The sequence below is a fragment of the Tiliqua scincoides genome, chromosome 1, assembly GCF_035046505.1.
Source record: "Tiliqua scincoides isolate rTilSci1 chromosome 1, rTilSci1.hap2, whole genome shotgun sequence".
NCBI classification, from domain to species: domain Eukaryota; kingdom Metazoa; phylum Chordata; class Lepidosauria; order Squamata; family Scincidae; genus Tiliqua; species Tiliqua scincoides.
In genome coordinates, this window is record NC_089821.1 from 107012906 (window position 1) to 107035632 (window position 22727).

The 22727-nt window shown below is 44.8% G+C and overlaps 1 protein-coding gene across 1 annotated transcript in view; it reads right to left on the reverse strand.

The window, feature by feature from the left end:
• The window catches only part of LOC136645409 (dynein axonemal heavy chain 11-like), a 264485-nt gene that overhangs the window by 127449 nt on the left and 114309 nt on the right, over positions 1-22727 (reverse strand). The window contains 7 exon segments of the mRNA XM_066621643.1: positions 703-865; positions 5841-6034; positions 7800-7961; positions 11235-11474; positions 14295-14397; positions 17358-17523; positions 21730-21934. Of these exon segments, the coding sequence (XP_066477740.1) occupies positions 703-865; positions 5841-6034; positions 7800-7961; positions 11235-11474; positions 14295-14397; positions 17358-17523; positions 21730-21934 (1233 nt within the window).

Sequence of the window (22727 nt, forward strand, 5' to 3'; positions counted from 1 at the left end):
TATCACTGGGAGACTATGGGTCAACTTGGACCTGCACCAGCTCAATCACTGGCGCAAGTTCAAGTTGATCGGTGCAGGTGGATCAGGACCAAGAAGGGGTCAGGATTCGGCATGTATATCTGCTGCCAAACCCCCCCCTTCCAGACCTGATCTGTTATCCTCCCTACCCAAATCACTGCCCCGTTCTGCCCACCCCCATCCCATTCAACCCCCCATCTCCCTCCAACCCCCTGCACAGGACTACCTGCTCCTGCGGGTGGCTAGCACTCCTCCACCAGACTCAGGAAGGCTCTAGCCTTCCCGCCAGCACTCTGGAAGTATGCACTGCCATAGCATGTGTTACGGCTGCTGTTCAGCAGCCTGTACTGGCAGAATGCATATTCCACCAGCATGAAGAGTCCATAGGATTGGGCTGTTAGTTGTTTTGCTGCCTGTTTTAGAAGCCTGCTTGCCTGCAATATACTCTGCTTATTCACAAATATATAAGTCAATATTACAGATTCCATAATAACAGGCCCTATAAAGCAGCTGTAGTTGGAACCTTCTACCACTCAGGGAAATGGAGTGATGAGTTTTTCTAACACTGGTTCAGAAAGCTCAGTTTGAAAACGGGGTCCTTAGGAAGATGTTTATTTTTGTAGTATGTAGAAGACACCTTACAGAGAACATACAATGATAAATGAAGCTGCCTCTGACACTTACTTTGAGATCATGAATACCATAGTTTTTGCGCAGGGCTATTTGGAAGATTTCCAGTGAACTGAGAAAGGCAGCTAAGCGACACAAACTTTGCTTTCCACTTCCTCCAACACCGATCAAAAGGACATTTCCATATGGGGCTTCAAGAATACGGCTGATGCGACAACTATAACAAAGGAACAGATTACATTTGGTCACGATTTAGGCATGGGGGGGGGGTTGGTAACTGACATATTTGTGGCAATTAAGGGCCCAATTCAATCCAATTTTCCAGTGCTGGTGCAACTGTACCAATGTGGTAGGCACTGCATCCTGTGGTGGGGAGGCAGTCACAGAGGTGTACTCAAGGTATGGGAACATTTGTTCCCTTACTTCGGGGCTGCACTGCGGCTGCACCAGTGCTAGAAAGTTGGATAGGATTGGGCCCGTAGTTATCAACTACCGTATTTTTCGCTCCATAAGACGCACCTGACCATAAGACGCACCTAGTTTTTAGAGGAACAAAACTTACTTTTAAAGTAAGCCTGCCCTCCCCCTGTGGCACCTGCGCAAATGAGGACCTTGCCCCCAGTATTCGCTCCATAAGACGCACACACTTCCCCCCCCCCCGCTTTTTTGGGGGGAAAAGTGCGTCTTATGGAGCGAAAAATACGGTATCTAAAAAGTATATTTAGTTCATTAATGTTAATCAATCAATTACATTTGAACAAATATATAAAATAGCAAATAATCTATATGAGTGGCTTTTAAAGATATTGCAAGAAGGAAGTTTTTCTTAAATTACTGTGTTGAAGATGTTATATTTAAATTTTAAGATGAAAAGTTCATCAAATGTGGTATGTGGGGAGGGAACTCTTGCATCTGTGCAGTCTGCAAAGCAGTTTGCCCTTCAACCAGCCTCCCATCAATTAATGGGGGGGGGGATCCAACCTGTGATTATAGCTTCCACTAATTAATATACCTATCAGAATTAATTAAAACTTTGTAGCCCTACAATCAACCTCTTTAGACCCATAAACCAAAAAAAAAAAAAAAATGCAACTGCGATTTTTCAGAACTTTCTTCATTTTGAACTTTCTAGGATCTTGAATTTTAGGGTTTGGTTGATTCTTTTCACTGTCAAGGTAAAATTTCAGTGCAATTTACAGTCATGAAGGATTGCCTTTCCTTTTCTTCATGTTGTCATTTTGTTTTACATATAGGGCTAAATGCTGTGTTTTAAAAAGGGGGAATTAAAAAACAACCCTAAACTGGCCTAAGCATCATGAGGGTCAAAAGGCCAGCTCAGGAAAGAGAAACTAATAGCACAATCCTACGTATGTCTATGCAGAAATAAGTCCCATGGCTTTTGATGGGACTTTCTCTCAGGTAGGTATGTACAGCATTTCAGTCAGGCCGCCCAATCCTATTCACGGTTTCAGGCTGCAGATTTTGCAATGTGCCATTATAGAGCCTAATCCAGTGGAGTGAAAACCACACTGCTGTTGGGCACTTTGGGGTCACTAGTGCAAATGACCGGAGGCCCCATGCATGTCACAGTGGCTCCCAGACACTCTGACAAAGCAGGTAGGTTGACAGCAAAGATGATTCAGGGCAGGGATGCAGCACTGCTGTGTAGGAATTTAGGCAGTATTGGGCTGTTCATCAACAAACTTAGATGAGGAATCTCAGCCTATGTTTGATTCACAGAGAAGGATTCAACCATATCACTTAAGTAAAAACAGATTTTTACCTTGACTCAGTATGGGCAATTTGTACATGGAAGTGGGCACCTGATTACCCTCTGGATGGTGACCCACTTGTGTAAATGCATGCTGTGCAGAAAAAAAACAGACAAGTAAACCTACATCCAGCACTGAGCCACTGAACACAGGATCTAGGCTGGACACCTGGAAGAGGGAGCTGATGTGATGAACTTCGACAGTGATGATCAACTGTGTTGGGAGTTTTGGGGACTGAAACAGGGTTATCCCTTCTTCCTTATAAGTGACTAATGCTGGCCACTATAGCCATTTGTTTTGTAGGTGATCTACACCTACAATGTAGATCATTGTACACACCTGCATACGCACTGCTGTTCATATACATATAGTTCTATGGATCAGGGCCTTTCTCAGTGTTGACCTCATTACTACTTCACTTTATCATTGATATGCAGAGCTATTTGTTAACAAACCTGAGCCAGCACCAGATTTAACAGCTCTGTGAAACTTGAGATTTCATACACAAGAGCGTGATTTTCCAACAGAATAAAATTCATTTAGCTATTACATTTGATTAGATTATTTTCTGCAGGGACTGAAGCTTCCTTAAGAATTTACCCTAGTTCAGACTACCTGACATCTGGCCCCAGGCTGAGCTCAGCCTCTACATGCATGACTTCCTGCCAGAGTAATTAAGAAGAACATTTTTCTTGATTAACAAACAAAATGAAAAAAGATGAAAAATTAATTTTTTTTCAATTCCAGATCCCAGTGAAAGGGCCTTTTTGTTTGAGAAACAATTCCACCAATATACAAATAGTCTAAAATAAATAAGGGCGAATGGAAGCACTTGGGGCTGAGTTTGTGGGAGAGAGAGGTTGATCAGCTTCCCTGCTTTCCTCCTTCAGGTACGAAGTCTCTGGTATGGCCAGAAGCACAAGCCAAAGGACTCTTGGACCTCACCCCTGGGGACCAACCTAAAGAACAGTGCTAGACCCCTTTAAGTACTGATATCAGCAGCAAGCTCTACCATCTGCTCTCTGCATGCTGGCAGGGGAGGGGAGAAAAGTGGGAGAGAAGAATATATTGCCAGACCTCTTCCCAGATTGGGTCCAGACAACAGAATCCTAACCCCCTCCTCAACCTGATCTTGTGGTGTGGGTCCATATGGACCTGTGCCAGTGATTTTGCTAGTGCAAGTCCGAGTAGACCCCCTGCACTGTAGAAGCTTATCCCTGGGTAAGGGAATGATTGTTCCTATAACCAGAGGTGACTTCTTGGACTGCCCCCCCCCCACAGGATGCAGTGGTAGCCATTTTGGTGCTACTGCATCAGGAAGGGAACAAAACTGGGCTGCAGGAATTCCAATGATTAATTGTTCATGCAGACACTAGAGAAATGAAATGGCAACCTCCCTAAAGTTACCATAATGATGGCAGCTTCTTACACTACCAAACCTACACCTAAATTCAGTGTTTCTCAAACTGTGGGTCGGGACCCACTAGGGTGGGTCGCAAGCCAATCTCAGGTGGGTCCCCATTCATTTCAGTATTTTATTTTTCATATATTAGACTTGATGCTACCATGGTATTTGGGGAAATGTTACAGACCTGTACTTTTAAGAAGCTACTATGTATATTCTTTTAACAATGATAGTAAATGGGGCTTATTCTTGGGTAAGTGCGTGTAGGATTGAAGCCTAGGATTGTGAAAAAATGGCCTTGATGATGTCCCTGCCGGTTATGACATCACTTCCAGTAGGTCCTGACAGATTCTCATTCTAAAAAGTGGGTCCTAAAAGTGAGTGCTAAATTTGTGAGAACCACTGCCTAAATTCATGCACATGAAATAAAAGCATCATCTTCCCCTTTCTCTGTTTTACCTATTTTTAGATTGTGAGCCTCTGGGGTCAGGGACTTTACCCATGCAACCCCAGAGAAATGAGGCATTAAACAGGTGCAGTGGGTTTAAACTAGAGCCACTTTATTTAATTTCAATACCAAAAAAACTTTTGCAGCAGGACTTGAACTCAAACCCCACTGTTGTGTGGTAACTAAGCTAGGGGAAAGGCGCTAGTTGTCTGTTCCCCCTGAGCTAACCATGGGCATGCCATCTGCCTCAAAGCTATTCACAGCCAACTCTTATATGAGGTCAAGACCGCCGGCCCATGCCAAAGGCTCCAGGGGAAACCCAACAGCCTACTTTACCTTGGTCAGTCAACGGGCTTGCCAATCTGCCTCTCTGAGTCAGACAAGCAACATGTGAGCAGTTCTGGCTCACCTGTCAATTTCTTTGACTCAAGATGGACACCAAATAACCTCAAAAAACCCGCACAACTCCTGCCTAAAGTGACCATCCTCAACAACATCCTGACTTTGTTTCTCCCATCAATGCCAGTCCAGGGTAGGGGAAAAATCTACCAGCCTAAGACCAATATGGCTAGCAGCAAAAAATTCCTACCCGGCTCCCCGAAGGGCAACCAGCGAATCTTGGACTAGAGAGCGGACAGGAGAGCGGGTCAAAAATTGGAACACAATTGAGGGGTAAGTAACAATCCCCTCAGTTGCCTCCTTGCCTCCACCCCCTTTGCTGGTTGCAGCCAATAGGCTGCCCCACTTTTTGTGCTTCTGTCCCATGCCTCCATGGGGAGGAGCAGGGCAATAAGGATGCAGCATGCAAAGGCACGCCACAGCTTTCCTCTTCTATTGCATAGGGTTGTGCACACTGTTTATTCCTATAGCACCATCAAACTGAAAATGGAATTGTAAAGTTAAGGACAGAATTATATGTGTCAACAGGAAAGTACTAAACATTTAAATATGTCTCATTAATTGTGTCTTGATTTCCCTTTCTCCCTACTATAAATGAATCGCATCAGTGAAACCAAACAGAAAGGCTGCAGAAGCCAACAGAGCACAGACTACAGTGAGGAAATTGATAGTTTTCATTCTTATTGACATCTACAGAGTAACTGCAAAGAATTTTTTCCTCCCACGTCACACATGCGTCAAGAAGTGTAAAATATTTGCAACAAATGTAATACCTTACAAAACAAATGTTAAAATAGCCTTCCAGGTCATGCTCCTGTTCCTCTCTGCCTCTGCCTGTTCCTCTCTGCTTCACTATAAATTTGACATCACCAACAGAATACCTGTTGGTTAGACTGAACAGGGGCCAACAGGTTATCAAAGACCCAGGCTTCTTGAAACTGCGAAGGAAGGTGACAACTTGAAAGACTGCTATAAAAAGCTTGTATTAAATGTTTGATTTAGGCCTACAGAGCATCTCCAACCTACAGAGCATCTCCAACACTTTTCTAAACCTCTGCATGAGTACAATCTTAAAGACCTTCATAGGTTACTTGTAGATAAATTTGCGCTTCAGTGATTGCATGTGTTGAAGCACCTCTCATGCATGCCCCCAAACAAGGAAACTTACATGTGCTGTATGGCATCCTCAAAGAGAACAAGATTCATTGCTGCATGCAGCTCATTGTAGTGCTCTAATGCCTCTGTTAAAATTCTGGTCAGCTTCTTCCAATCAGATACTGGAAAGTAACGCGGTTCTCCAACACCATGGGCAAAGTGGCAGTAAATTAGAGGCTTATGGATAAATATGTGCTCATCAACACCCTGGTGGTAACAATACAGAGATACAAACAAGCATTCAACCTGCACATTAACCTTTTACTAGATGGATTCTCCTCATTTCAACTTTTTTAACCAATAATGAGATAGTGCTGAAATGATGCCCTGGGACTCTGAATTTAAATTTCAGTTTAACAAATATTACAATGGCTGCTCAAGCATTTCTTCTCATTGCAATACAATGTAAAAGATTTAACTTGTAGCTAGAGCCTACACAAATTTACTCAGAAATGTCCTGTTGATGGCACAATCCTAATCTGCGCTGTTCAGCCAGGCTGCATTGGTCTGTGCTATATCCTAAGCAGGTTGGGAGACTGCTGGAGGTCACTCTGGGGTAAGGGGATATTTCTCTCCTTACCCCATGTAACACCCCAGCTTGCTCTATGGGGCTACTCAGATCTGCACCAGCAATTTGGACCATGACTTTGGATGGTTCACCAAAAACATAGACAAAAAAGAACATAGTCATGGCTCCTTAAACCAGCTTCTGGATGTCCACTGTCATATATTTTCAAGATTGAGTGGCTGAAGCCAAGGACAGCCACTCAAGGTTAGCATCCTCAGGCAGCTGCTAGGGACCCATCATTGATCTCCCAAGCCCACCTGTGCCTATTTTATGGTGGTGACAGAATAACACCCTTGGCTGAAAGAGTTTCTCCATTTTCACCTCCTCTCTCTCCCATCCACAAAGAACATCTTTTCCCAGAAGCATTTGCAAAAGCAGAGGACTGTGCGGGGGAAGGTCTTGTTTGTGGAGGGGACAGCAGTTGAGTTCTGTCACTGTCTCCTCCCTCCCATCCCTTCTGTAAACTGGGAGGCATGGATGAGGCAGTAAATTCCTTACAAAGGGAGCCTAGTCAGGTAGGAGGGAGGCCTTTGGGATGGCACTTTGCTGACAGACCCACAAACCTGGTGCTAGCTCTGATAGGAGTAATAAAAACAATAACAGATTTGGGGGCAAACTAGAAATTATAGCAGAACAACCCAAATAAAGTTAAAGTGCTTTAAAGGGTGATTAAAGTGCAGCATGGGTAGGCAAGGACAGATACATAGTATTTTGGCACACTTTTCCCTGATGTGAAGCAACTGGTTTCAGGGGAATGATCGTAGGAAGGATTCAGCTCTTTCCTCCTGTCCATGCTATGCTTTAAATGCACAATGCATTATTCTGTGGCAATGGAACAATGCAGTAATGTTATATGAACCATTAATTCATGGCATTAATGCACTTAACAAGAACAGATCACAGATAATAGTATTTGAGTAAGAACTATCACAATGTTTCTCAAACTATCCTGTACGTTTTAAATTTGTCATGCTACTTTTCCCATATCACACACCTGGACAAGTCATCCTGTACTTCTAAATGCACATACTTTGGGTCCAATGTCCATACTCGGAAGGGTACTTAGTTAATACTCATACTCTGAAGGATACCCAGATACACATGGTGATGGTCACAGTTACTACAAACATCTAGAGTTAACTTCAAAACCCTGCCACTATCTTTGACTATGACAATGACTTGGACTCACTTTTGTGATATTCTTCTTCCCATTGTCTTAGTTCAAATAATGAACACTGAGACAGCTGGGGATGACAACTAAGAAACAGTCACAAAAAATATTCAATAGCTCCATCCAACCTGCTTGTACTACTTTGGTCAAGCAATTCATTGATGATTATTCTGAAGATGAAGTCTGCATCTTAGAGAGAAACATTTTGTAGTCAAAAGTAAGACTAGGCATACCTCAAAATACCTTTTTGCTGTATCAATAAGAACCTTGTTAAAAAGCTCGATATCTTTTTCCGCCATGAGTTTATCTGAGTAGACTCGAGATGATTCATGAAGCCATAAATGCACCAAGTCAATAGGGAACCGCACACATTCTGGCATTGCAAAAAACATGCCCTACAAAAGAAGTGTTTATTTGCACGTTATCTTTCCTGAACATTATACTATCAGTTTTGAACTATTAGGTAAAATATGCCATTCAATTAACTGTACTTTTGTGACACCAAAAATGTGTGAATCTGTTATTCGCAATATGTGCATGTTTGATAGGCAATTAATAGCTGGTGGTTAAAAGCAACACATTGCTTATAATGAGGTACTGTGGTTGCCTCAGGAACATTGATTCCTTTTCCTCCCACACTGTATGCCTATAATTTTTATTTGTCCTGAAAATCTGTGGTTTTATTTGTCTTTTATGCTTTGCTCCATTCATTGCATTCCATTTTTATTCTGCTTTATCTGGTTCTGGGAGCTGCTACGTATGCTACGTATGTGTTTCTTTGTATGTGAGGAAGTGGGGTATTACGGGCATGGGGAGGAGCTGAAGGGAAGACCTCACCAAAGGTGGTTTTTACAAGTTGCTGGGAGGCTCTTGGGGCAGAGCCTCTGCTCTGGCTGACTGGCCCTTTAAGGGAGTCCTGAGAAGGCCTCAGACAGGCTCAGGGAGAGCACCCTGGTCCTCTTCCCTAGCTGGGCTTTTGCTGTCTGGGTCCTGGGCAGGGCCTGTTGGCTGCACAGCCTCCCAGCTTCTAACCAGCCCCTGCATCACTGGCCTCCCAGCTTTTGTAGGGCCAGTTACCCCCCATAGCTCCTCCCCTTCCTCTCAGGAGAGGTAAAAAGGGTGGTTCCCTGGGCACCACCTTTCCCTTGGCTTAAAGGCCTCCCTTCTTCCCTTTGTCCTGCCCTTCTGGCTTCTCTCCTCTCATGTTGCCTGGCTCCCCAGCCCCAGAGCCCTCTCCTGAGGTAAGGCGGGGTCCCGGGTGCGGGGTGGGGACCCTGACAGTTGCTAACAATTCACATAGGGCCCAATCCTATCCAATTTTCCAGTGCTGGTGCTGCTGTGCCAATGGGGTATGCACTGCTTCCTGTGTTGGGGAAGCAGTCACAGAGGCGTCCACAGATTTGTTTCCTTCCCTCGGAGCTGCATTCCAGCTGCACCAGTGCTGGAAAGTTGGATAGAATTGGGCCCATACACTGCTGCTTTAATCTGCTTGGTCTCTTTCCCAGGTATCTTCCTATCAGAACCTTCCTCTCCTCTCCCTTCCTTGCTTCCTGAAAGCAGGCAAAGTCATATAGCACCAGCAAGAGCCTGGTTCCAAATTGGCTACTGCAGTGTGCTACGAAGAATGCACACATGCCACTAAGGTAATGTGCTTTTTATCCCCCTAGGTTTTCCCCAAGACTCATTTCCTTTCCCTTCTGCTACAAGCTGAGTCAGGGTCAACTGCACCACCAGGCAGATATACAGCCCAATCCTATCCCCCACCATACTATTGCATGCAGCAGTGCCAACACAATGTGCATGGCATGGTACGGGGGGGGGGCACCCAGAAGACCAATGAGAAAATAAGTAAATTGGGGATAGGATCTAGTGTGCGCTTTTGCAGCCGAGATCCACTTCCTCCAGCCTGCTGCCTGCCCCTGCTCTCACCCTCCGCCATACCAAACGTCCCCTGATCTGCCCACAAACCACCTCCTCTGCCACCTTACTTGGGTTGGTGGAGCATCGAGGCAGGTCTGGCACAATCATGGAGCTGCAGGCCATTTCCATCAGCAGCTCCATTACATGTGGTGGTACTGTGGTTTTTGTGCCACTGGAACAGGGCCTACAGTAGCGGATCATGAGACAGGATTGGTATAGGATTGGGCCAATAGCTTGGTAAGCAGGAATTCTTGGCGTGGGAGGTAGAGGGAGAGAGGCACACACAGAAAATAGGGTGGAGTAACTTCCAGCTGGGGCACAGCTTGTACTGTCTTGGTAGGACAGGACAAATTCACTAGGAGAGAGGCAAGTTGCAGACACTTAATAGCAGTCAGCATATACTGTTGGGAGCCATGAAGGCATAGCTATTTAGGCATCTAATGGGAAGAAATATCCCATTGTCACCTCCATCACCTCAGATGGTTGGGACACTTGCAGCCCAATTCTAACTGCACGTTAGGCTGGTGCAAGTCTTGGAGGGTTGCAAATCTTGAGTCAGGCGTGGAGGGTCAGGCTTGGAGGGTTGCAAATCTGCTGTAAAGCACGTTTGAGCCTCCTCACGAGCAAGCCGTGCCAGTGCATCGAGGTGTGCTGGCACATGGAGGCTGAATCCAGCCTCCGTGGTGGCTTGCGGGCGAACCTTGCATTGGCCCACCTGGTCCGACCCAAGGCTTTGGGGTGGGTGGAGAGGAGGCGGGAAGGAGGCATTCCAGGGAGTGGGGAGCAGTGGGCGGCCCCTGGTGCAGGCGGGTGGGAGGCAGGACAGGGACCCGGCAGTTATGCTGGATCCCAACCCCCATTCCTGGGGAGCTTGGAGTGGCTTCAAGCTGCTCTGATCTCCTCTGACTCGAGGAGATCAATAGAGGCCAGGGTGGCTTACCCAGAGGTAAGGGGAAATGTTTCCTCTTAACTCTGGCTGAGCCACTTTGGGCACCTATCCTGCAATGGATACAGCACAAGCCTCCTTGCCTGTTCCAGCGCAAGACAGGATTGCACCTTTAGAGAAGGTCTACTGATGTAGTGTACAGGCAGGTGGATAGGGAAGAAAATGTTCATTCAAATACCTTGGTCCTAAGCCATTAAAGGTAAAAGCTGTATTTTGCACTAGGTGCAGTTCTCAGCCATGACAAGAGTGAGAAGATTATGCCCATCTGAGTTTGGCTGAGCCTCTGATACATACTGATGATGCTGCATAGGGCAAAACCTAGGACAAAGCACACTGAACATCAAATGCCATGTTATGAGAAGTGTGTAATTAGTGCTTCCACACTTGTCTTTCTATACTGTAAATATTAGATATAGGGAGGTACAATATGTTACAGATCAGGACCACAACATGGAGGGCTTTTACTCTTTGACCCCACCATAGTCCCAGTCCTGATCAGTCTCCCTGTAGCTGCGGATTTCCCAGGGAGGAAAACTCCCATTGACACCAAGGAGACTCTTCTAGAGTTGAGATTCCACACAGACACAGACACACACTTCATAAAGTGGATCCAATCCTGACCCTACTTTCCCTGCACAGATCATATTTTTTTTGTAAGCACAATTTATGTGGAGAATATGACACTATAACCACATAACTTACCTTGTGGTGACGTTGTCAAACGCACACAGAGAGACACATACACACACAAATAATTTAAAAAATTAGCTAAATACAAACAAGCTGAATAATAGACTATTACCTGGAATATGCGGGTCAAATCTCGTAGATTAAAAACATAATGGAACCGAATGGCTGTGGGTAGAAAATTCTGGGTCATTTTCTGGTGCAGAAAAATGGCAGCTTGAATAAGCGCGCTGACCGATTTCAATATACTGTAACCAAAGTCTCCTTGCTGGAAATGCATATTCAGTATTGTGCCATAGATGGTTGATAGAGCATCTGCTCCTGGAAAGTGGACTGCAAACACAGAGAAATGTCTCTGGAAGAGAGGAGGGGCAAGCAAACAGGACAAGTATCAGTACTTGTGTGTGTCTGTGATCTATTACAGGCCAACACACATTTTGTTATCTTAAAGGTCAGACTTATTCTTGGATATATTTGGGAAGCTGAATCAAAAAATGGCATCAGTTTTGCCCAACTGGCTCTAGTTTTGGGGATATGGCATAGCCACCTTATATGCTGAATTCAAGCAGGTTCCTCATGGGAAAGCCACGGAGTCACCCTCAACACTAGAGCCAATTGAGCAAAAGCAATGCCATTTTTTGACACATTAGTATTGGCAACCTTCAGTCTCGAAAGACTATGGTATCGCGCTCTGAAAGGTGGTTCTGGCACAGCGTCTAGTGTGGCTGAAAAGGCCAATCCGGGAGTGACAATCCCTTCCACACCGGGAGCAAGTGCAGTCTGTCCCTGGTCTGTCTCCCTGGCTATGGGCCTTCCTTCTTTGCCTCTTAGCCTCAGACTGTTGGCAAAGTGTCTCTTCGAACTGGGAAAGGCCATGCTGCACAGCCTGCCTCCAAGCGGGCCGCTCAGAGGCCAGGGTTTCCCACTTGTTGAGGTCCATCCCTAAGGCCTTCAGATCCCTCTTGCAGATGTCCTTGTATCGCAGCTGTGGTCTACCTGTAGGGCGCTTTCCTTGCACCAGTTCTCCATAGAGGAGATCCTTTGGGATCCGGCCATCATCCATTCTCACGACATGACCAAGCCAACGCAGGCGTCTCTGTTTCAGCAGTGAATACATGCTAGGGATTCCAGCACGTTCCAGGACTGTGTTGTTTGGAACTTTGTCCTGCCAGGTGATGCCGAGGATGCGTCGGAGGCAGCGCATGTGGAAAGCGCTCAGTTTCCTCTCCTGTTGTGAGCGAAGAGTCCATGACTCGCTGCAGTACAGAAGTGTACTCAGGACGCAAGCTCTGTAGACCTGGATCTTGGTATGTTCCGTCAGCTTCTTGTTGGACCAGACTCTCTTTGTGAGTCTGGAAAACGTGGTAGCTGCTTTACCGATGCGCTTGTTTAGCTCGGTATCGAGAGAAAGAGTGTCGGAGATCGTTGAGCCAAGGTACACAAAGTCATGGACAACCTCCAGTTCATGTGCAGAGATTGTAATGCAGGGAGGTGAGTCCACATCCTGAACCATGACCTGTGTTTTCTTCAGGCTGATTGTCAGTCCAAAATCTTGGCAGACCTTGCTAAAACGATCCATGAGCTGCTGGAGATCTTTGGCAGAGTGGGTAGTGACAGCTGCATCGTCGGCAAAGAGGAAGTCATGCAGACATTTCAGCTGGACTTTGGATTTTGCTCTCAGTCTGGAGAGGTTGAAGAGCTTTCCGTCTGATCTGGTCCGGAGATAGATGCCTTCTGTTGCAGTTCCAAAGGCCTGCTTCAGCAGGACAGCGAAGAAAATCCCAAACAAGGTTGGTGCAAGAACACAGCCCTGCTTCACTCCGCTTCGGATGTCAAAAGGGTCTGATGTGGAGCCATCGAAGACAACAGTGCCCTTCATGTCCTTGTGGAAAGATCTGATGATGCTGAGGAGCCTGGGTGGACATCCAATCTTGGGGAGAATCTTGAAGAGGCCGTCTCTGCTGACCAGGTCGAAAGCCTTTGTGAGATCTATGAAGGCTATAAAGAGTGGCTGTCGTTGTTCCCTGCATTTCTCCTGCAGTTGTCTAAGGGAGAATACCATATCAGTGGTGGACCTGTTGGCTCGGAATCCACACTGCGATTCTGGATAGACGCTCTCTGCAAGTACCTGGAGCCTCTTTAGTACAACTCGGGCAAACAGCTTTCCTACAATGCTAAGGAGAGAGATGCCGCGGTAGTTGTTGCAGTCACCCCTGTCGCCTTTGTTCTTGTACAGCGTGATGATGTTTGCATCCCTCATGTCTTGAGGTGCATGTCTTGCATCCCTCATGTCTTATTTTTGACACATAAGCCCCCAAATATCCTAAATTTGTTCAAACATCCCTGAAAACAAAAAGGGGTGTTTTTGTAGGCCCGTGTTGTGATCCTTGATGGCTCTGAGGACACATTACACACTTACTGGAATTTAATAGGACTTCTCAGAAGACATGGGATTATGCTGTTAGAAAGGTTTCTGGGTCCTTGGTATCTAGTCTGTCACCTGCTGGAGTTGTTACTGGAGGGACCAGGAAGGCAATACTTATTGTCAGCAAGGGCCACAGTTCATTTCTAAAGCACCTCAAATGCAAGAAATAGGTCCTCCCTCGGTTCATTTTTTTGTTACCAGAAACTGGAACAGAGACAAATTGAGTGGGACAAACTTGATTTCCAATAAAGTTTCCTTCCAGAAGTGGATGGTTTACCCTGCATATTCAAGGTTTAAATTGTTTTGGTTTTAGAGTCAGGCCAGACTTCTGCCCTCCATTTTGCATGTCAGATTCTAGGGCATTTTGTTTCATTATATTTTTGTTTGGGTTTTTTGGTGGGTTTTGTTGCCTCCTGAAGTTTGTCACTTGGCTTCCTCATTTGACTCTTGTGCTGAAAGGCTGCCTTAGTAGATCAATGGTTACAGTATTTCTGATAGGGGGAAGGCTGGTGCATGGATAGGAAGTACTTAGCTCTATATCCAGCCTTATGATTCATCATCCATTTTTTTTTTAAAGCAAGCAAGCTGAGAAATAGCCTCCCCTTGAATATTTTTTAAACCCTCTCCAGGTGTGTAAGTGTCAGGGTGCACCGAAAAGTTAATGATTTTCACTCCACTGAAATTAAAAAAGCATGATTATTCAGAAGAAGAAGAAGAGCTCGCTCATGTTTGGCACTTATGGTTACCCACCTGAAGATGCTGATTTACTGAAAAACTTCCTGCAGTGGGATTCATGCAAGTGACATACTGACAATTGCGAATTTCTTTCAAAATCAGTTTCTGTCTGTCATACCTATGTAGTTACAAAATAACAAAGGGATAATAAAACTCAATTGTATATTCACAGTTTGAGATCCCTATTGACAGATCTTCACACTGAAGGCTGCGGCAAGAACGTCTGATTATGTAGCCCTCTGTTAAAAGATCTGAAAACCTTTTCTTTTGTTCCTGCTCTCTTACACAAGATTTCTGTAATTCTCCATCTCTTAAGCAACTCTGAAGACTGACAGGACCTAAATTTGGCCTCCTCTCATCAAATTATGACAGTAGTTTTCAAGCATCCACAGTATAAGAAAAGAATTTTCACTGTTGGCTTCTCTTAAACAAGGCCATTGAGACACATAATCATTTATTTCTGACAAGTGGCTTCCCAAGACAGCAAGCAAACTGCACATGGTAAGAGGTTCAAGTACAGATGGTTGTGTTGCTCAGAGCTACCGTAAATTCATTTCCATTGTCAAAAACTTTGCCCATGTCTTATGTCCTGCTGTCCCTATGTCTTGTTCAAGTGGGAGGAGCAACCCATTAAAGGACATACTCCTCCACTATGTAAGACTGTTTTTATTCTTGTCATTCTATAGTTTCAATGCCATTGACATTTTTTAAAATGGTGATGCTGTTATACTTCGCTGCAAGTGGTTTCAAGAATCCAATGGGACTAGCAAGATAGGGTATGACTTTTAAAAATAAAACAAACAGCCACAGCTTCTCAGCAGAAATTTCCATTATGATGGCAGCACATCTCTCAGCTACTGCTGTCCATGGGAATTGCAGCTATACTTGTGAAGGGCCCAGATGTTATATTATTTTGTAGGACAGTTGGGATTCTCAGTGAAAAGGACAGTATTGACAGTTTAAGCCAGGCTTGTGCGCCGGTACAAAATGTGTGCTTCTAATTCCTGCTATAATTCCAGCAAACAATTTAGAATTAGCATCTTTTTCTTCTCAGTCATATGAGCTGTTATACAACCACACAATCACAACTCTCTAGATGGGCATTCTGCAGCTTATTTGTTTGAAAATTGTGTATCCCACCTTCCTCAGATTAATTCAAGTCAACTCACAATAACTAAAAACAATGTTAAAATATAATGAAACAAACAAAATGACAAGCAGCCACAATAAACAATTACAGGAAGACAGCTTCGGCTTGGAGTGCAATAATTCACACTGATGCACGCACACACACGCACACACACATGCAAGGCCCATACCAGTAAGGCTGTTCTTCCCGCTACCTCCACAACACATACAGAGAACAATGCTCCACTATTCTCTGGAGCTTTTTAAGTTTAAGTTATTATTTCTTTGGAGACTGTGTGCCCCTATTCCTTTTCCTGAAGCGCACATCTGGCCAGATGCCTTTGAAAGGGGGAGGGGAGTATCAGCAGCAGCGCAGCTATTCTGCCCACAGATTATCTCCACCCAACTATTACCTGAAGGTGGTCCATTGCACTGTCATGCTTTTCAAGGCTAACTTACAAAGGTGAAAATGGAGATGGGGCTGGTGTTGCAGGCACAGTGAATTAACTTCACCTTTGCTTCATAGTACAACCCATTCCCCAGACTTTCACCTTGCCACAGTGAAGCCCCTTAGCCTAGGACATGGTCTCTAAACCCTGGCCCAGGGGCCACATGCGGCCCACGGCCAGCCTCTTGTCCCCTGTAAACCTCTGGCCCGCTTGGCCGAACATGACCAGAACTGTGCTCTGATTGTGTCTGGAGGGTGTTCTGAGGGCCAGAGAGTTTGAAGGAATGAGCCCATTCATTCATTTATTCACTCACCTAAGTTCCATCTCTAATTTATTTATATAAATTTTATATTTAAAATTTTTTCCTGCCCTCAACACCAGGCCAGATATTTGATGCGGCCCTCTGGCCAAAATGTTTGGAGACCCCTGGCTTAGGAGGAAACCTAAATAGGCCTACATTAAAGATCCTGCTAGGAACTGCACAGAACCCCTATGTACAAAACTAATTAAGACTCTAGCTAAATAATAAACTTAACTCATCAGCAAACTGGACAGAAGCTGGATCAACATCTGAAATGGAGCTTAAATGTTTTGCTACCTTTAAAAAAAAAATGTGCTAGGCACATCTGCCCCAGCAAAGGGCACTTCTCACCAGGTCTGGTTAGAAAAAAGGAGCAGGGCAGTAAAGAATGAAACTGTAAGGGTGTGTGATCCTGTTCAAATCACTCTAGGAAAGTGATTGGAACAGGATTATAGTGGATTACAACCAACTTCTCCAGCATCAGTTCTGCGATGGATAAGAGTAGTTTGGAGTGGAATTGCTGCTTCCCCAATCCTCTCTCATTTGGACATGTGAAGAGGCAGTGGCAGGGTGAAGCGGCTGAACAGGCAGCCCACCTCTAGCTATACCAGGGAGGTGTGGGAGTGAGACACAACCTACTGTTTCACCACCTCCCCCAGCCTGTTGCTTAGCCACTTCGCCCGGCATTAGAGGTGCACTGGTCCAGCTCATAATTATTTGTCTGATCATGTGAGGTTTGCACTTGTTTGCAAATGGTAAATGTATGAGATTTCCTTACTGTTCCACCTCAGGAATCCATCTCAAATCCTCTGCAGTTCATTTCTGTGATAAAATTATTGAGTGGCATTCATATCGTTAAGACCGGGTCTAAGTTGCAAATATACGTGTGGGACCTGAAGTCCAACTGTCAACACAGATCAAAAAGATGCTGACCAGCAAAAAAAAAAAACAACACAAAAAAAACCACCTAGTTTTCCATTGATTAGGACAATTTATATGCAAGATACCAAAATCTATAAATACTGAAGCTTTTCCCAGCTGTTCGAGGTGGGTAGAAAGTGGGTTCATAATTTTAAAGCTGAGTCATTCTACATCCGTTATTTCTCAGTTCATATAAATACTGGCCAAGTTAACAACTGTTGATCACATCACATGTGCTTCTATAACCAACAAACTTTAAATCAAAAAGGAAAAGTTTACCAATGACCATAGTCAAGGTGCTGTCTAATTAGAGTATGAGGTTGGACAGTTCCATAGGCATCAACCTCAGGCATATTAAGATCATCAATGAAGTAAATTAATTTTTTCATGCCTGGAGGAGCATAATTTCTGCCAGCTTTCTTTTCCAAGGATCTTTCAAGAACTCCTGTCAAGAGAACAGAAGATGCATGAGAACAAGTGCTGGTTTGGCTGTAAGAAAAGACAGATGGTTCATGTATCTGGAGCATTCAAACACAGCACCTATAGAAATATCAGGTATCATGTATGCTTCTCAATAGATTATCTCTAAGGGGTTAAAGATCCAAGTGTCAGCAATGTAAACTGCTGCTCCTTTGGAAGAATGCAGACACTACTTTTACTTTAAGGAAAGGTTTCCTATGGATCAATTTCATAGGCTCAGAATTAGCCTCTGCTGGTCCAGGATAAGTTACGTACATTCTGCATTTGTCTTTGTCAAAGGGCACAATCCTAACTAGGTCTACTCAGAAGTAAGTCCTATTGTGTTCAATGGGACTTACTCCCAGGAAAGTGAGGTTAGGATTGCAGCCAAACACTGTCAATCAGTGATTCACAACTCAATCCTATTGGGCTCTACTGCTGCCAAAACTAGTGCGCTGGTATCAATAAATGCTTTACAGCAATCGTAAACAGCACTTTGGAAGCATGTGAAGTCATACACTTCTGGACCACTGTTGGAGAGGACTTGTGCATGGTGATGGGGAAAGGAGCACCCACTGACAAAAGTTAGTTGGTGGGAAGGGCAGAACAGGCGAGAGGGCAGGACAGGGTGGAATGGGGGAGGATGGGAGGGATGTTGGAGGTGGGAGAAAGTGACACCCAGCTCAGGCGACTTGCACTTGATGCCCTCCAGTAGCAGCCCCAGGCAAAGGTCCAAGGTAGAGGGCCCATTGGATATTGGGAGACTTATGGAAGGGGACTAAAAACTCAACTAAGAGCACAATCCGGAGGGTGCCATAGTTTGATGCAAGTCCCTTGTGCCAGCTCATTGTCATTGCAAAAGTGCTGTAAACCAACAGGGTGAGTTGCACTGGCCAAGCTCGGCTGACGCAGGGGTCTGGGAAGGGCAGAGAGGAGGTGGAAGGGAGATGTTTCAGGGCTGGGGGAGGGTGGGTGGGTGATGGGCAAGAGATGAGCCATTGGGGAACAGTGATCATGCTGCGATCCGTTTTGACGTGCACATTGGGGGAAGAATACCAGGCAAATCTCTAACAAAAACCCTTGACTTCCGACGGGCGGACTTCCCTCAAATGAGGAGGCTGGTTAGAAGGAGGTTGAAAGGGAGGGTAAAAAGAGTCCAATCTCTCCAGAATGCATGGAGGCTGCTTAAAACAACAGTAATAGAGGCCCAGCAGAGGTGTATACCGCAAAGAAAGAAGGGTTCCACTAAATCCAGGAGGGTGCCCGCATGGCTAACCAGCCAAGTTAGAGAGGCTGTGAAGGGCAAGGAAGCTTCCTTCCGTAAATGGAAGTCTTGCCCTAATGAGGAGAATAAAAAGGAACATAAACTGTGGCAAAAGAAATGTAAGAAGGTGATACTGGAGGCCAAGCGAGACTATGAGGAACGCATGGCCAGCAACATTAAGGGGAATAATAAAAGCTTCTTCAAATATGTTAGAAGCAGGAAACCCGCCAGAGAAGCGGTTGGCCCTCTGGATGGTGAGGGAGGGAAAGGGGAGATAAAAGGAGACTTAGAGATGGCAGAGAAATTAAATGAGTTCTTTGCATCTGTCTTCATGGCAGAAGACCTCGGGCAGATACCGCTGCCCGAACGGCCCCTCCTGACCGAGGAGTTAAGTCAGATAGAGGTTAAAAGAGAAGATGTTTCAGACCTCATTGATAAATTAAAGATCAATAAGTCACCGGGCCCTGATGGCATCCACCCAAGAGTTATTAAGGAATTGAAGAATGAAGTTGCAGACCTCTTGACTAAGGTATGCAACTTGTCCCTCAAAACGGCCATGGTGCCAGAAGATTGGAGGATAGCAAATGTCACGCCTATTTTTAAAAAGGGAAAGAGGGGGGACCCAGGAAACTATAGGCCGGTCAGCCTAACATCCATACCGGGTAAGATGGTGGAATGCCTCATCAAAGATAGGATCTCAAAACACATAGACAAACAGGCCTTGCTGAGGGAGAGTCAGCATGGCTTCTGTAAGGGTAAGTCTTGCCTCACGAACCTTATAGAATTCTTTGAAAAGGTCAACAGGCATGTGGATGCGGGAGAACCCGTGGACATTATATATCTGGACTTTCAGAAGGCGTTTGACACGGTCCCTCACCAAAGACTACTGAAAAAACTCCACAGTCAGGGAATTAGAGGACAGGTCCTCTCGTGGATTGAGAACTGGTTGGAGGCCAGGAAGCAGAGAGTGGGTGTCAATGGGCAATTTTCACAATGGAGAGAGGTGAAAAGCGGTGTGCCCCAAGGATCTGTCCTGGGACCGGTGCTTTTCAACCTCTTCATAAATGACCTGGAGACAGGGTTGAGCAGTGAAGTGGCTAAGTTTGCAGACGACACCAAACTTTTCCGAGTGGTGAAGACCAGAAGTGATTGTGAGGAGCTCCAGAAGGTTCTCTCCAGACTGGCAGAATGGGCAGCAAAATGGCAGATGCACTTCAATGTCAGTAAGTGTAAAGTCATGCACATTGGGGCAAAAAATCAAAACTTTAGATATAGGCTGATTGGTTCTGAGCTGTCTGTGACAGATCAGGAGAGAGATCTTGGGGTGGTGGTGGACAGGTCGATGAAAGTGTCGACCCAATGTGCGGCGGCAGTGAAGAAGGCCAATTCTATGCTTGGGATCATTAGGAAGGGTATTGAGAACAAAACGGCTAGTATTATAATGCCGTTGTACAAATCGATGGTAAGGCCACACCTGGAGTATTGTGTCCAGTTCTGGTCGCCGCATCTCAAAAAAGACATAGTGGAAATGGAAAAGGTGCAAAAGAGAGTGACTAAGATGATTACGGGGCTGGGGCACCTTCCTTATGAGGAAAGGCTACGGCGTTTGGGCCTCTTCAGCCTAGAAAAGAGACGCCTGAGGGGGGACATGATTGAGACATACAAAATTATGCAGGGGATGGACAGAGTGGATAGGGAGATGCTCTTTACACTCTCGCATAATACCAGAACCAGGGGACATCCACTAAAATTGAGTGTTGGGTGGGTTAGGACAGACAAAAGAAAATATTTCTTTACTCAGCGTGTGGTCGGTCTGTGGAACTCCTTGCCACAGGATGTGGTGATGGCGTCTAGCCTAGGCGCCTTTAAAAGGGGATTGGACAAGTTTCTGGAGGGAAAATCCATTATGGGGTACAAGCCATGATGTGTATGTGCAACCTCCTGATTTTAGAAATGGGTTATGTCAGAATGCCAGATGCAAGGGAGGGCACCAGGATGAGGTCTCTTGTTATCTGGTGTGCTCCCTGGGGCATTTGGTGGGCCGCTGTGAGATACAGGAAGCTGGACTAGATGGGCCTATGGCCTGATCCAGTGGGGCTGTTCTTATGTTCTTATGGGGCCAGGATCTGGAGTTATGCTAGATCCTACCCTGTTCCCGGGCAGCCCGGGGCTGTCCTGGGCTGCTCAGATTTGAGCCACCTCAAAGGCGCAGAACCTAGCAGCCCCATTGAAGCTGCTGTGGCTTTACCTGGGATAAGGGGAAGCAATTCCTCTTGCGCCGGGCTAAGCTGCTTTCAGCCCCAATCCTACCTTGGGTGCAGCACAGGCCCGCCAGCCTGCCTGCTCCAGGGCAGGTTAGGATTGCATTGTAAATCAGGTAAAGCTTAAAAAACAAGACAAGCAAAAAAAAATGTAAAAACAAAGTCTATGTATCATATAGACCAGCCATTTTCAACCACTGTGCCATGGCACACTGGTGTGCCGTGAACAGTCTGCAGGTGTGCTGCGGGAATTTGGGGGAAGATCAATTGTTCGTAGGGGGGATATGAGCCACTACTGTCAGTGTGGTGTGCCTCGTCAATTGTCAAAAAACTGATGGTGTGCCTTGACAATTTTAGTGTCTTGTCAGTGTGCCATGAGATGAAAAAGATTGAAAATTACTGATACAGTCTATGATAAAAGTGACTGATAAAAGAAAGGTAAATCCAAATAAGCACAATATTAGTTGGGCCCAAAAATCTTCTGAAAAAGCTAGATCTTGGCTTCTACATGCAAAGCCTAGGCTCTACCACTGAGCTGCAGCCTTTTCTTGCAATCTTTGTACCTAATTGCCAGGTCTGTGGTGGCTTTACTGAAATAGTTGAAAATGTACAGGTAATATAAAGACAGCATTTTACAGCAGTTTGCAAAATGGTGTTAAGTACATACGTTGAAGCATAGCAGATGTTGTATAATAATTGAAGGGGACTTTCAGCACCATAAAATCTTCAGACAGCTTAGTAAACTTGTCAGATAGAAGGACTGTTTTTCCAACACCAGCATTGCCCACCAGCATAACTGGTTGACCCTTTTCCAACAGCAAATCCACAAAATATCTCAAGCGAATGGTTTCAGGTGTATGAATCAAGACAGTCTGTTCCCAAAGACAAAGCACAAAGGGATGTGCTTTTTAGAGTCAGTGAAAAAGATATATGTTATGCAGTTAAGAGTGTTCTTTCACAATGTAAATCAATGTAATTGTTTTTATACTTCAATTTAGGTGACAGAAATGAATTTATACATTAAGATTAAACAAGTGGAAATATATAACGGTTACTCAGACTTGATACTTGTCATAATCTTAATTTTGTAATAATGAATGATTTTTGACACTGCAAGGATCAGAAGCTAAATAGCTGTTTTAGCAGGATTACGTTATATGGCATTTGTAACTCAACGTGGTAGAATACTGCATTTTGCTGTCACTTAAAATACAGTGAAATGTAATATGAGAATTATTGCAATATCTATATTCACATTTTCAAATATAAATGACACGCCATAAACATAAGTCATAGTGCTACCATATGATTATGCTGAAATAATATAACATGGACATAAATGAAGAGAAATGATGTTGAATTGCCTTTCCCAGTAAGTTGGACTGAGAATTCAATCCAAGAAGATCAGAATTAAAATTGAGAAACTGAGTAAATATGGCAGCAATAGTTTTATTCTCAGAAAAGCCCCAATTTCTTTGGAAAATGAATTTGCAGATATACTTTAATATTTATCACCCCAGGCTGTACATTCACACTGCAGAAAATAGGCATATCAATGGCAGAAATGAAGTATGAAGTCAGCTTGTGTAGGAGATAATACTAGAATCTGGTAAGGTAGTGAGAGAGGGAAACAGATAGCTCTCTCTACAAGGTTCCAAATGAAAA